Source organism: Pyrus communis, chromosome 8, assembly GCF_963583255.1.
Source record: "Pyrus communis chromosome 8, drPyrComm1.1, whole genome shotgun sequence".
Taxonomy (NCBI): Eukaryota; Viridiplantae; Streptophyta; class Magnoliopsida; order Rosales; family Rosaceae; genus Pyrus; species Pyrus communis.
The window spans coordinates 3,145,425-3,159,653 of record NC_084810.1 but is presented as its reverse complement, the minus strand read 5'-3'; the positions used below and the strand labels follow the sequence as shown (position 1 = coordinate 3,159,653).

Here is a 14,229-nt window from a genome sequence, read left to right as displayed (position 1 = left end):
CACTGCCATATTGGATGAACAATCCCACCCACCCACTGCCAAAATGGATTTGATTTTCGTGCTTTGCCTTTATTGGATGAACAATCCAATGTTGTTGCTGGTAAGGTTGTGATTAAAGCTTGTGAGTGTTTGTTGTTGTTCGAATCCAATACAAATCATGGATGGCATTGAATAAGGATGGACAAGTGAGTCACTCTTTGATTACTATGTATGCAAGGTGTGGTGGGTGGGTTTTTGCACGGAAAGTGTTTGATGAAATTATTGCGAGGGATTTGGTTTCGTGGAATTCCATGATTTCTGTGTATTGCAAGATGGAGTGTGCTGGAGATGCGGTGGGGTTGTTCCGGGAAATGAGGGGTGATGGATTTGAGCCTAATTAAATGACTTTGGCAACAGTTCTTGAGCGTGCGGGGACATGGGGGATTTGAGTTTGGGTACGTGTGTGGAGTGTTTTGTAGTTGAGAAGAAATTGGAGATGAATTCATATGTAGGCTCTGCGTTGATTGGCATGATAAAATTCCTAAGAAATCCATGAAAAAACCCATACAAATCCATAGAAATCTATAAGTGAAATCCATATAAATCTATCAAAATCTATATAAGATTGTAGAATCTATTAAAATCCTTTAAAATTTGTCACTTAAAAAAGTCTATTAAAAACCTCTAAAATCTAAGTTGACTATACCCTCCCTAGACTCTTTGTGGTAATTAACTCCGTAATTCTTGTCTACAATATTATGTTCGCTCATAGTTTACAAAAAATCTACTATACTCTGACACTTAGAGCTCTTAAATTCAATCAAAATACTAAACCAAATGAATATTGGTAGTCCGCAATGAGTGACCCATGTTAAGTCAGAGTGTATTCTTGTGTGGGATTGCGATTTTACTTTCTTCATCTCAATCGCAAATTTTTTTCATCAACATATTTAGAAGAAAAATTATAATGTACGTGAATCTTTTTTATTAATTTTATCTTTATGATAAAAGTACTAATGACAACTTACATATTACACATCAAATAAAAATTGTTACAAGAGTACTTATGTATAATGGGAAGAAAAGGGTATACAGATCCCTGTTATTAAAACAATCAACCCTAAACAAGAGTGCAGATTATTTAAACAAATCGATCCCTTAAGCCCTCTCAAACACAACAGGAAGCACAGAACCATGCAAGGCCAGCAACCTCTTTCCATTCTCAACCAAAGCACCGATGGGCCCACAGTTGCTGAACCTACAGGTGGGGCACACGTCAGTGGGACACCACCTCAGACTGTAGACACCAGCTCTCTCTGGCTCCACCCTATTTATCATAAAATAGCTTCTATAAGGCAGCCCTTCAGATGCAGCAGGTGCTCCGGCGACAATCAACCTCCTTTGGGTGATTCTATTAGTCTCACCCACCTTCCATGCAGTCGAGGACACACATATTGTGGACGCAGAAAACGTGATCATTTGGTCATGGCTCTCCCTCACCACAGTTGCTCCCGCGGCAAAGGGAGCAAAGGTCACGGGTAAGCCCACGGGGCCTGAGACGTTTTCTTGACCTACAAAGAACGGACAGGAATTGTTTCGGTTGATCAGAGTGAAACGGCCTCCGCTGTCGGTTATGGCTGGTTTGATGTAGTAGTCTATGCCGGGTTGAAGAGCCCGTCCTGCAGTGTCGAGCACCGGTTGGGCTATGGTTGCTATGGCCATGGCTAGACATATGCAGCTGATGAGGTTTCCAACCGACGTGGGGGACATCATGATGTGAGGAAAGGAAACTAAGTTATTTGATGGATTTTGTGAATTGTGAATGTGTGTGAACGTTTGTTAAGGCATGTCACCCGTAGTATTTAATGAAAACTAATGAAAAGGGTTTGAAAACTTTGAGTTTTATTGATAAGGATAAAATAAAGAGTAAAATAAATAGTACCATGATTGATTTTTTAGTGTAAAAATATAATTTTTCGCTAAAGTAAATTTTTCGTTAAAACTCCGTAGTATTTATAGAGATGTGGTGAGGGTACGTACGCGTGAGATGATGACGTGGAAAATCAAAGTCAACTAGCCTCATCCAATACAAAAGTACACTTGCATGCGTGAAGATACATCTAAAGCTTTATTGAAGTGATAATACCCAAGACTGTTTAAAAACAACCACCACCTCTTATCCTGTTAGTGGTGTCGACTGTTTTAAAAGGGCAAACTCAAGGGGGTGGGAATTTTTTTTTTTTTTTTTTTTGGGTGGAAACAGCCTTTTTAATCTTATTTTGTAAAGAGGTTATTTTCACAACTCAAACTCATGATCACAAAGGAACAATCTTTCTTTGTGCCAGAGCTCAGCCCTTAAAGACCACGACTCTAACTCTCAACCATTCGATCACTAGACAATGGGGTTATTAATTAAACATCAATAAGTATGCTCATTTTTATTGGTGACACATGATATAAATAATTAATTATTAGCGTTACTAACTCAATTGGTATTGGAAAAAGCAGTTGGGATGATAGTTGGTGCTCGTATCCTATGAGAGATTTTTAAGTACGACAGGTACACGAGATGGTACACCACTTGTCATTATACAAATGGTGGGATATGTGTGCTAAAAAGTTAAGAACTTTAAAAATAAAATTTTTCACCACTTATATTGAAATATGTAATGTACCACATGTGTTCCCGTCACAGTTAAAAATTTCTCATATCTTAACCACGCGCCAGAAGAAACGGTAATGGTTGACATCGAAGTATGAACTAGTTAGTAAGAAAGCATCAGACTGCTACAGCCTACACTCATCAATTTGGAATTTGGTGAGTTATAGACGTCCGTGGCGGTGGGCTACTTCATTTGAATCGGCGGTGGGCTACTTCATTTGAATCCTCCTTACTCCTTAGGGTTTCTTGTTCAAGTATCTAGCCATTAATTTATCAAGAAAATAATTACAATTACCTTTAAATGAACACCACCTCAATGAGTGATAAAAGGACGACCCAATAAAGCTACTCAGTTTACGAGTTTCAAAGGGAATGTTTACTGTTCGAAACTTTATTTTTACTTTACAAAGAGACTAGTTCCACAACTCGAAACTGTAACTTTTCAATCACAAAGAACCAACATCTCCGTGGCGTCAAAGCTCGTCAATGAATGATGTTCCAAGGAGATTAGAATCCAAGGGGTGTCAATGTAATTTTAGAAACTTAAAAGAGTTATGTGAAAACACAATAAATCTCAAGAGATGTTACTGAAATTAATCCTCCCAAAGTCGCCATGTACAAAGTACAACAACGTATCCTGACACCCTCGTTATTCAGAATCCGGAACGAGACATTCCCACTGCAGGACCATCGTGGTCCAAATTCTTTTCGATTTGCTATGACCGCATGTAATCTCGCCACCTTTGTCTTTTCTTGTCATGAGTTTGGCACAGTTACATGACCATATTCCACCACGAAAATCGGAAAATGCATTCTTAATTTTGTTTTAGCCAGACTACTCACTGCTAATAACTCTCGAACGTGTAGTTTGGCTATGGAACAAACTATTGATATGTCATCAATAATGTGTTTATATCATTGCCGCCAATAAAACGCATCGATATTTTTTACAGCAACGATGCACATCTGTCATGCAGACAGAATTTCTGCTGAAACCGGTTGTAACATAATTTCATCTTCGTGTTCAATTACATAAGAGCAAATGAAACCTATGGACGCTTCCGGCCAGATTCAAGCAAGCCTGATATTGAAAACGACATCCACATGCTAAAAAATATAAACATGAAAAAAGCCGGGTTCTAGCCAACGATTTTAAGCATTAAACTCTGCCCAGGAAATGAAATAGATGAAGTGCTGCAGAATCCATCTTCAAATCTACTTCTGTTTTTGTATTCTTTTGTCCTTAATCGGCAGCTCCACTGGCATCTGGGCTTCATGGGGATGATCTGGCCCCTTGTACACCTTTAGGTGGTTGAAAAGCGCTCTCCCGAGCTGCACGAGAGAGTTTGTTTTAGAGGAAATATTCAGAACGGACAATGCAGAGCAGTAGCAGAGTGAAAAACAATAGTAAAGCCAAGCACAACAGTCATGCCGAGAGAAGAGAACCACTTGCATATACTTTTATTATGAATGAGTTTCGTAGTTTCAATCAAATCTATGCAAAATGAAAGATATAGCTTTCTTTTGTGTATGTGTAGGCATATAGGAAGATAACTTTGAGTACAAGAACTCACCCTCCCTTTCGGAAGCATGCCACGAACAGCATGTTCAATAATCCTCTCTGGGATTCTCTGCTGTAACTGGTCAAACGTTTCCACTGTCATACCACCTGGTCGTCCAGAATGCCTCCTGTAGAGTTTTTGGTTCCTTTTTTTGCCAGATACGGCAACCTTTTCAGCATTTACCTATAAATTTCAACACAATCATCCACTGAAGCATAGAAGTATTTGGAAGCGAAAATAAGAGAAACATGAAAAGAAGTAATAGTTAAGCAAATTCCAGAACCTTGAGAACCAGAGAGAACAGCAATACAAGACTTGAAAACAAAAATGAAAAAACGGTCTGCTAGAGACCCACAGCTTGAGAGAAGCATTTTTGGGCCTGCCCCACAGTAAAGCATATGCCCATCTGAGAATACAAAAATGATTTAACGCTAATTTTTTGGAACCAAAATGTTTTAAGACTGTTTCAGACTACATTGAGAGTAGATAATATTGATTACGATTCGTGCATTTCTTCTTTGCTCAATCCCTGGTTATCTTCTTTATCATTTTGATTTTTATGTGTAATTGTGAGAGATTTTTTTATGTTTGTCAGGACAAAGTATTATTAAAAAACACCAAGGGGATGCTAGACATCGTACACAAAAATGGAAATGTAAAGATAACACAAAACCACTAATGGTGGAAAAGGATGAAGGAATATTTGGAGAACAGTCAAAAGCCTACACAGTAGAGAGTAAACGGTACTTGAAAAGACCTTCCTTTCCTCTAGCACAGGAAGGGTATAATGAAAGAGATAGGGAAGTGCACTGGAAGTGAACTGGAAGTCGACACGAAATACAACCTAAAATAACCAGAATTTTAATAACACAGCAGACAGCAGACAAATAAAGACATCGGCCATTTTAACCCAAAGAATAACGACAAGCAGAGAAGAAAACAAGGAACAATAATAGAAAAAGTGATTCTCACTAGAAATATCTTTCTTAGCCTTCTATGAAAACCTGCACCATTAGCAGTTATAAAATAAAAATACTAAATCTCGTATGTGCTTGAGTTCTTTATCAGTTTTATCATCACATTGTATGGTTGAAACTATACAAGTAGCGTCACTCGACAATCATATAAATAGACTGGGAAACATTGGTAGTACCCCATTTTCTGGATTCTGGACCCATTTAGCTCCAAAACAATATCAATATCAGTAACCACGGCCATTTCTTATAAATCACATGAAATAGTCTCACTTGGAGCACCAGAGGCTTCAGATTGTGTGAATACTAATCTTCCAGACACCCATGGAGGACCTCCAAAAAAAATTTACCAAGCCCAAGTCTCGACAAAATGATGAAGGAACCAAACAATTCCAAATATAAAGGGATAAACTAGCAGATTAAAAATAGAGACAAAGACTAATCAACTTCAAGGTACGTAGGCAAATGGAACAGAGCATAAAGATGCATGCATATACGCTGTTAAAGAAGATGTAATGAAATTCTCAGCACAACGAGAATTATATCGTTTCAATGATCTCAAGTCAGGACTAGACATTGATCTAGAAATATCTAATTCCACAATAACCAAAACCTTAAGAACCACTACCCAGCCAGAACCATATAAGTCAAGGAAGATTGTAATTTAGTCTGCATCTAGAGCAATGACAATGAAGAGAAGCATGTGCATAACTAATAAACTGTACACTCCACATACCACAATGACAAATGCTCCCATGTCCACACTAGGGGTGTAGGTCGCCAAATTCTTCCCGCGGATGTAAATGGCAATTGTGGATGCCATTCGTCCAAGAATCTTCTCCGTGGCATCAACGATAAACCATGGCTTGTCAGTATTCACATGGTCTGCAGCTTTTGGATACCACGTATTATTCCAAATGTCCTGGGAAAAAAAGAGTGGAAAACCTGAGTGAGGACCTAAGTGCATATCGACATTGCCCTCAAAGAAAAGTACATATTGACATCAATAACTTCTAGGATAGCGTATTTACACAATCTTTAATAAAAATGTATGTATATATTATTAGTAAACAGACCCAAAGCATATACTCAAACTCAATAACCATGTTTGAAGAAATCAATAGAAGTTTCCTACACACAAAATACACTAAGTTTTCTTTAAAACTATCCATTGGTCACAATTTTTCACATTGAAGACTACATAAGTTACTGTTTAAGCTAAACAAGGTTAGTAAACCGGTGTTTCGTAGAAATAAGCATAAAGAACAAGTCTTGAGCACACCCACCATTAAAATTCAACTCCTTTTTCTTCTTTGCTTTCTGGGTCCGCATTTCTAACTCAAAATTTTCAGAAGCAAAATTGAAAAAGTACTTTTTTTGCTACATTCTATCAAAAACCAAACACAACCCAATACACATACGTAATATATATGTAGAGATAGAGAGAGAGAGCGCGAGTGTGAGGACATACAGGGCCGTCGACTTCGTAGTCCTCGAACATCCATCGCTGATCCAAAGGGACCCGAACGAAGTCCTTAGTTTTACTGCTGAAGACCTCGAAGCTCCGACGTGGCGAACCTTCATTGTTGAAGCTGAGGTCGGTGGTGGAGGGAATCCAGAGCTTCTGTGGTGGCGCCACCGAGAACCCAACAAATGGGGTTTTAATGGGGGGTTTTGAGGAGGAGGAGAATGGGGGTTTTGGGGAAGAAGAGCAAGTGGCGGAGGATGAAAGCATGAAGGAAGAAGAAGATGAAGCTGCGAGCGAGAGTACGGACATTTTGATGTCTCAGAGTCTCACCCACTCCGCTGTGTTTCTGGGTTGGGTTTTGCGGAGTGTTTGTTGATAAAAGAGGATAAGATGTTCGACTTGCAGATGAACGTAGGTCTAAACGCACCGCATCGGTTTCAATCTTAATTATTTTTCCAATACATTTAACAACGTAACATTTGTTTTTTCATTTAAAATCCTTCCAAGCGAGCCGTAGTTGAAGTACATGTCACATCCCGGTCCGGGTCGGATTACTTTCCGGGCCCGCTTCACCACCGTAGCACGATATTGTCTGTTTTGGGCTTAGCATTCCCTCACGGTTTTGTTTTTGAGAACTCACGAGCAACTTCCCAGTGGGTCACCCATCATGGGATTGTTCTAGACCCCTTATCGCTTAACTTGGGAGTTCCTACGGAACCCGAAGCCAGTGAGCTCCCAAAAGGCCTCGTGCTAGGTAGGGATGGGAATATACATATAAGGATCACTCCCCTGGGCGATGTGGGATGTCACAATCCACCCCCCTTAGGGGCCCGACGTCCTTGTCGGCACATTTCCGGCCAGGGATTGGCTCTGATACCAATTTTCACATCCCGGCCCGGGGCGGATCACTTCCCGGGCCCGCTCCACCACCGTAGCATGATATTGTCCGCTTTGGACTTACCATTCCCTCACGGTTTTGTTTTTGGGAACTCACGAGCAACTTCCCAGTGGGTCACCCATCATGGAATTGCTTTAGACCCCTTCTCGCTTAACTTCGAAGTTCCTACGGAACCCGAATCCAGTGAACTCCCAAAAGGCATCGTGCTAGGTAGGGATGGGAATATATATATAAGGATCACTCCCCTGGGCGATGTGGGATGTCACATACACGTCACAAATACAAGTCTTGAATTGGTGAAAATTGCGATTTTCTATTGTACAAGCAATATTCTATATTAAATTTATTTACATGTTCAAACTTTCGGTACAATTGAAATAATACATTGTTCTAGTCAATATAACTCAACCCTAAGTCTAATGCGATTTCAAGTATCGAAATTTATTAATTTTCTAATTGACAAGAGGGGGTGATTCAAATTTAACATAGAAAAATGTTTAGACTAAGTTTGACTTCATAACAAGCTATTAACATGGTGATTTTTTCATGTGAATGATAAAAGATGTTTTCGATTTATATTTCTTTTTTCACTTCTTTTTAATGAAACAAGAGATTTTCTTTTCAAGTTTATCATTAAGTTCCATAACTCGACTGATTTTGGAACCCAATTAAAACCTCGACTAAACTTCAAGTCATTATATGAAAGATATTTGAAATTGACTCTTTATTAAATAAATTTGATATTTAATATATGGAGAATATTTTAAGGAAAACTAATGAAAAAAGTTTGAAAACTTTGGGTTTTAACGATAAGAAAAAAATAAAGGGTAAAGTGAATAGTACCATGTTTGATTTTTTAGTGTAAAAATATAATTTTTCGTTAAAGTGAACAGTACTGTAAATTTTTCGTTAAAACTTCTAATATTTTATATATATAAAAAACATGAAAGATCCAAATAGCTTGATAATGACACGTCATATGGATTTTCCCCAAATACTTCACTTTTCCTTCGCACACACTCAAACCCACATTCCAAATACACAAAAAAATGGCATTGTCGACAACTCACCTCCTCCTACACATCAAACCCCCTCGAATTCCTTCCTTATTCCAATCCCAATCCCACCGCGTGTCCTCCTCCTCCCTCCCCATCCTCCGCACAAAATTCCTAATCCCAACCCACCCTCGCCACAGCAATCCCCCCAAACAAACAATGAACAGGCCTCCCGCAGCCAGTGTGCAGAGTGCTGTGTCCCAGGCAATGAGTCTGATCCAGTCGTCGCCTCCGACCTGGCAGTCCTCCGTCCTCAGCAACCTCCTGATCTTCCTGCTGGGTTCTCCAATTCTGGTCTCCGGACTCTCTGCCTCTGGCATTGGAGCTGCTTTCTTGCTCGGTACTCTCACTTGGCGCGCTTTTGGGTCATCTGGGTTTCTCCTGGTGGCCGCATACTTCGTCCTTGTGAGTGAAAATTCTCTTGCTTTTATGTATCTGAGTGTTTTTTGGATATTAACTTTATCTGGGTTTTTCTTTTTGTCTGTTTTCTGGTATAAATTGATTATTCTATTAGTTCCATAAAGCTTTTTGATAACTGGTATCGAACTCGTCATCCAGGAGAGTTCTTAAAACAAGAATATTACTAAACCGTAATACTAAATGGCGATAATTGGTATTTGGTTTTATTTTCGTTATCAGTTGCACTTTAAAGTTCTGTTCTTTTATAGTTTTTGTTAAATTTCAGTTTTTTTTTTCTTTTTGAAATTTGAGTGAGGGATGCAAAAATTAAGGTGCTGAACCTTCATAGTGACAGTTGATAACTTGACTCAGTTCAAAGGGGATTTTCGTGAAATCTGTAACTTTGCAGATTTAACAATTCCATGCTATTATGCTCATTTAATGAATCTAATTTCCAAATGATTTCGATTTCTGATCTTTCGTGATGGGGTTTTGTCAAAATCTTATCAGGGCACGGCAGTGACAAAGGTGAGGATGAAACAAAAGGAGGCTGAAGGGGTAGCCGAGAAGAGGAAAGGAAGGAGAGGCCCTGGCAGTGTCATTGGATCCAGTGCTGCTGGTTGTGTCTGTGCTTTCCTGTCAATACTTGGAGTAGGAGGAAGCGGATATTCTCGGCTTTGGCAACTAGGGTTTGTTGCCAGCTTCTGCACTAAATTAAGTGATACTGTCTCGAGTGAGATGGGAAAGGCCTATGGAAAAACAACGTAAGTTTCTGTATTTGTTTGAATTGAGATCTTTGTGTCCATGTTGTTATTACTTATAACTGATCTTATGGGTCTAATATTGGTGTTCAATACTCAACAGCATCACATTTGGTTAATAAGTTTCATTTTTATTGGCATTACATAAATTAGCAACCCCAGAAGTTTCTAGATATACGGCATGTGATAGTCTATTGCTTGAAATTGTCATAGTTCATCTCTCTCTTCGTCTTTTCTTATTAGATTTTATACATCGTTCAGCTTTACATGCTCTGGTGATTTCTTACATAGCATTAGGTTTAAACCCTATACACCGTATGATTGACACATAAGATTGCCTCAAATTCTGATGGGTGCCAAAAAGGAAGATAAATGGTTGTGCCCGGAACATTCCAGCAGTTTTGCCCAACCTAATGTCATTTGAAAGTTGAAACCTTCGGTCGTCAACTGAATCTTGTGTTGGCTTGTAGGATTCTTTTTAGGTGACTGAGTTACTTGGGAACAGGCCTGCAAAACTTGGACACATAATGAGAAGATGGTTCTAGTAGTTTTTCTCATTGATTGTGGTCCTGTCCATCAGTAGAAGAATGGCTAACCTTTCATTGACAGTGTAACACTCTTGTAAAGTGGAACGAACATAAAATGCGTAATGATTTAGCCTTCAGGTAAAGTGCAACTAACATAAAATGCTTAATGCTTTAGCCTTCAGGTACAAAATCATTTTAGTCTATTCTGCAGTTTCTAGTGCGGGATGATTGCAGCATGGTGAAATTTGAAGCTTTAATTTTATCTTTTGAGAAGTTCTGGCGACTTAAAGAAGCTAGGAATTAAAAGTATCAAATTGAGAATTAGGTTGATATTAGGGTGAGTCACTTACATCAACAACTAAACTGATGTGTTTTTTTTTTCCCCATGAATCTTAGAGCTTACAATTGAAATCTCTTTTCTAATCCAATTAGTTTTTTTCTCAAGGATACACCTTGTAAATCTTGAGCCGCATTATTTGCTACCAGAAACCCCAAACCCCCTAATATATACTGAAAGCTGCTGCCCCATAAAATTCTGCAACTCTCCCTTCCTAGGTCAGTTTTCTCATTTGGAAAAGAATCCAACTAGTGTTGTCCTAATTTTTCTGGTAACTGGATAAACGTGTCCTTTTCCTTTTGGATTTTAGATAAGCAATGATTTGTTTGAGATCATCACAAATTTAGTATTTTCTGGTACCCCGGATCAATTTAAAATTCCAATAACATAAATTTTGCTTCTTGACCAGGTACTTAGTTACAACATTAAAGGTAGTTCCAAGGGGAACAGAGGGGGCTATGAGTGTTGAGGGAACCTTTGCTGGACTTTTGGCCGCTATCCTTCTTGCGTTTGTTGGTTGTGCCATGGGTGAGGTGCTGTTTACTATATATGCCCTTCAATGTTTGTGTGTATTATCTTTTTGTCTGTCCCTTAAACTTCTATGTTTATAACATTCCTTGTACTTTTGGTCAAACAGGTAAGTGCACCTGAAGCACTGATATGCGTAATAGCTTCGCAAATAGCTAATCTTGGTGAGAGCATTATAGGTGCTGCTCTTCAAGACAAGGAAGGATTTAGATGGGTAGGTGATCATCCCAATTTTTTTATTCTTTATATATCCTTTTTTAGTACCTCTTTTTTGGCGTATTATGTTCATTCTCTAATAAAGAATCAGTTTGGTATGATCGGTCATGACCATTGAGGGTTTGCTCTTAGCATATTAAGGAGAACCAATGGCCGGTTGAGCTCGATTCATGGGTTTCCTGAGCATTTTGGTAAAATAATGTTGTGTATGGGAAAGTATGGGGTTTTTTTTGTCCTGTTGAGGACCTGGTGATAGAATAGATGGGCAATCTGGGGAGCACGGGGAGGTTCCTCGAATAATAACAATATCATGATACATTTTGAAATGCACAAGTTTCTTTGTGCTTTATTGGCAGGTAGGCCCTAGATGTTACAGCTTCATAGTATATAATTTTCCTTGTAGTTTGTTCTCGGCTTCAATTGTGTGCAACATATTTCCCTCTGTTCTTACACCATGTTCATGCTCTATTTTACAGCTCAACAACGATGCTGTGAACGTCATAAACATATCGATGGGCAGCATTTTGGCAGTCTTGATGCGGCAGGTTTTGCTCCAGAACTGAGTATGTAAATTGTCAAATCCATGAAGGCTGAAGATGCTTCTCCGATGTGCCGACCAGCTATGCTAACAAAATCAAACATGATCCATATTTTTCACACTGGCGACCGAAAACAGACCATTGCGCTCAACGTGGGAGACGGATCACAGGCATGTTGCCTTATATCTCAGATGGCGTGTTAACGATTTAGCGAGATTATGCTCATTGGAAAATATTTAGAAAATGCTTTGGTTTGGTGTTGCCCGTTCCCTAAAGAAAAATGAAAGCTAGTTGAAAATGGTTCGGAGAACTATTTATTGTCGAAATGGTAAGGAATGTATGTACTATGGAAATTAATCTTTGAAGTAGTGAGAAATGGGATTATTGTGCATCAAGAACATCTTCTCTCTTATATTAACTTCCGTCGCATGCATAGCATGTCTAGAATATCTATTAACTTTATTAACCTTCCAAATGAGACCTAATCCTAAGGTCAAGTCAAAATAAAATGAACAAGATGGGTACTAATTGAACAAATTTCTGTAACTGTCACATGATGCTACTAATTCAAAAATCCGCCTTAATTGGGTTGGAATCTCATCTCACCATTTCTTGGCGGCCTTTCATGCAACCATGTCAAACCAAAACAAGAACTCAGACCAAACCATCCAATTTCCTCTAACAAAAACAGAAGCAGCCAAGTAGAAATCGAAGGTGCTGAAGGTAGCAGCAAAGGATAGAAGCAGAGCGATCGATACGCTCGAATCTGCTATCGGAATGTATGAGAGGCTCTTGGAACTCATCCTCAAGGAAGCCAAGAAAAGTGTCCACCTTCCTCGAGAAGAAGAAAACTAGATGCAACGTTTACTGTTCGTTCAAACAGGCACCAACACAGAATTGGTAATGTTGCATTTATCCTATAGCGTTGATTCGAATGGAAATTCATCCGACAAAAATCGTGTACACAGTTAAGGTGTAACAGACTAAAGGGAGGACAGAAAACCGCCTTAAACCATTCAAATCGACCAAAACCAAACCAATCCGAGCAGTTCAATTCGAATTTTACCCTAAAACAGTATAATCGTGAACCGAACTGAACCAAACCCAAATAGTTGGATTGGTTTGGCCTCTCCACGAAAGCCACCTACGCCGCATCCAATCCGTGAAACAGACAATACAGGAAGCCTAATCAAGGGACACTATCCTCCATGGCAATCCTACTTCTGGCAGGTACTAGCAGGCCAGCCATTGAAGTATTGATCCTGCCATGTGAAATGTTTTGTCCCCCAATTCAACATGTAGCATATGCTCTTCTCCTATCTTTTGTGCAAACAGGTTGTATATAATTCAAATAAAGAAGTGTTTCCAAAAAAAATAATAGAAGTGTAGAATTTTTCAGGTCGACGGGCCAAGAGCCCACTCCAACAACACCATTACTATCCCCACTTTATCACCTGCCCAATCCATCAAATGTGAAGTTTTATCACAAAAAGTCCCCACTTTACCACCTACACAATCCGTCAGGTGTGAAGTTTTATCATAAAAATCATCGGTGTTAGTTAGAGTAAGGTAATTCTATTTAAATGGCTCTTTCTAAGCCTCGGTGTTAGTTAGAGTGGGGTAATTCTATTTAAATGACTCTTTCTTCTTCCATCTGTCCAATGTGGGACAAATGGGTTCCAACACTCCCCCACACGTGAGATCCCATTTTATGGGTCACACGTGGAGATCCACACATCGGCAACCACATAGAGCCATGTCGGGGCTCACCCATCGCGCGGGGCCAAACGGGGACCCACCCAATCACGTGGCAGTACAAGCCCATCCCCTGGCTCTAATATCATGTAGAATTTTGTCCCCACTTTACCAGCCACCCAATCCGTCAGGTGTGGGGTTTTATCACAAAAAACCTTGACGTTAGTTAGAGTGGGGTAATTCTATTTAAAAGGCTCTTTCTTCTTCCCTCTGTCTCTGTCTGATGTGGGACAAATGGGTTCCAACCAATTTGATTATGAAACATTCCTAACGTTAAATGACACGAGGCACATTAACCCTTAATGCAAAACAAAATTACAAATCAAGATTTGACAGTACATAGCATAATAAAGTAGTGGTAGGCATGGAGCTGGGGACTAAGAACATCATCAAGAGGGAAGAAGCACAGAAATTTCTAGTCGATCATATCTGATATCAGTCAAACAGCACCGCAGGGTGACGGTATCTCCAACGTATCAGGATACCGCCACCTTGGCATCCGAGTTGCATAAGAAACTGAAATCATAATGCATCACAGTTTTAACAATATGAAATGAAAGAACAAGCAA

At 39.3% G+C, this 14,229-nt stretch overlaps 3 protein-coding genes across 4 annotated transcripts; 1 reads left to right on the top strand and 2 right to left on the bottom strand.

Moving 5' to 3' along the window:
• Positions 1-956: 956 nt before the first annotated feature.
• On the bottom strand, positions 957-1,794 carry LOC137741379 (kunitz type trypsin inhibitor 106-like). The gene has a single exon (XM_068481096.1). It carries the CDS (start codon positions 1,750-1,752, stop codon positions 1,138-1,140), a length of 615 nt encoding a protein of 204 aa, XP_068337197.1. The 5' UTR covers positions 1,753-1,794; the 3' UTR covers positions 957-1,137.
• Positions 1,795-3,630: 1,836 nt separating this feature from the next.
• Positions 3,631-7,027, bottom strand: LOC137742018 (large ribosomal subunit protein uL13c-like). The gene is made up of 4 exons (XM_068481749.1): positions 6,649-7,027; positions 5,914-6,099; positions 4,216-4,386; positions 3,631-3,973 (listed from the first exon to the last, which is right to left on the bottom strand). The coding sequence occupies exons 1-4, from the start codon at positions 6,952-6,954 to the stop codon at positions 3,857-3,859; spliced, it is 780 nt and encodes a 259-aa protein (XP_068337850.1). The 5' UTR covers positions 6,955-7,027; the 3' UTR covers positions 3,631-3,856.
• A 1,554-nt stretch (positions 7,028-8,581) lies between these two features.
• Positions 8,582-12,317, top strand: LOC137742778 (protein VTE6, chloroplastic-like). 2 transcript variants are annotated; one of them, XR_011069431.1, is made up of 5 exons: positions 8,582-9,003; positions 9,508-9,761; positions 11,032-11,150; positions 11,260-11,364; positions 11,843-12,317. XR_011069431.1 is itself a non-coding variant. In XM_068482726.1 (5 exons), the coding sequence occupies exons 1-5, from the start codon at positions 8,593-8,595 to the stop codon at positions 11,927-11,929; spliced, it is 981 nt and encodes a 326-aa protein (XP_068338827.1). In that variant the 5' UTR covers positions 8,582-8,592; the 3' UTR covers positions 11,930-12,311. The 2 variants fall into 2 exon arrangements, 1 of the variants encoding a protein (XP_068338827.1); XM_068482726.1 differs by having other exon boundaries at positions 11,032-11,155; positions 11,843-12,311.
• Positions 12,318-14,229: the final 1,912 nt, after the last annotated feature.

Bases quoted from the DNA above. Each gene is read 5' to 3' on its own strand.
- LOC137742778 (XM_068482726.1), top strand. From the start codon at position 8,593: ATGGCATTGTCGACAACTCACCTCCTCCTACACATCAAACCCCCTCGA. The intron at 9,762-11,031 runs GTAAGTTTCTGT...CTTCTTGACCAG, and splicing joins AAGGCCTATGGAAAAACAAC to GTACTTAGTTACAACATTAA. The intron at 11,365-11,842 runs GTAGGTGATCAT...TCTATTTTACAG, and splicing joins ACAAGGAAGGATTTAGATGG to CTCAACAACGATGCTGTGAA.
- LOC137742018 (XM_068481749.1), bottom strand. From the start codon at position 6,954: ATGTCCGTACTCTCGCTCGCAGCTTCATCTTCTTCTTCCTTCATGCTT. The intron at 6,100-6,648 runs GTATGTCCTCAC...TTTTTTTCCCAG, and splicing joins ACTACGAAGTCGACGGCCCT to GACATTTGGAATAATACGTG. The intron at 3,974-4,215 runs GTGAGTTCTTGT...TCTCTCGTGCAG, and splicing joins GCATGCTTCCGAAAGGGAGG to CTCGGGAGAGCGCTTTTCAA.
- LOC137741379 (XM_068481096.1), bottom strand. From the start codon at position 1,752: ATGATGTCCCCCACGTCGGTTGGAAACCTCATCAGCTGCATATGTCTA.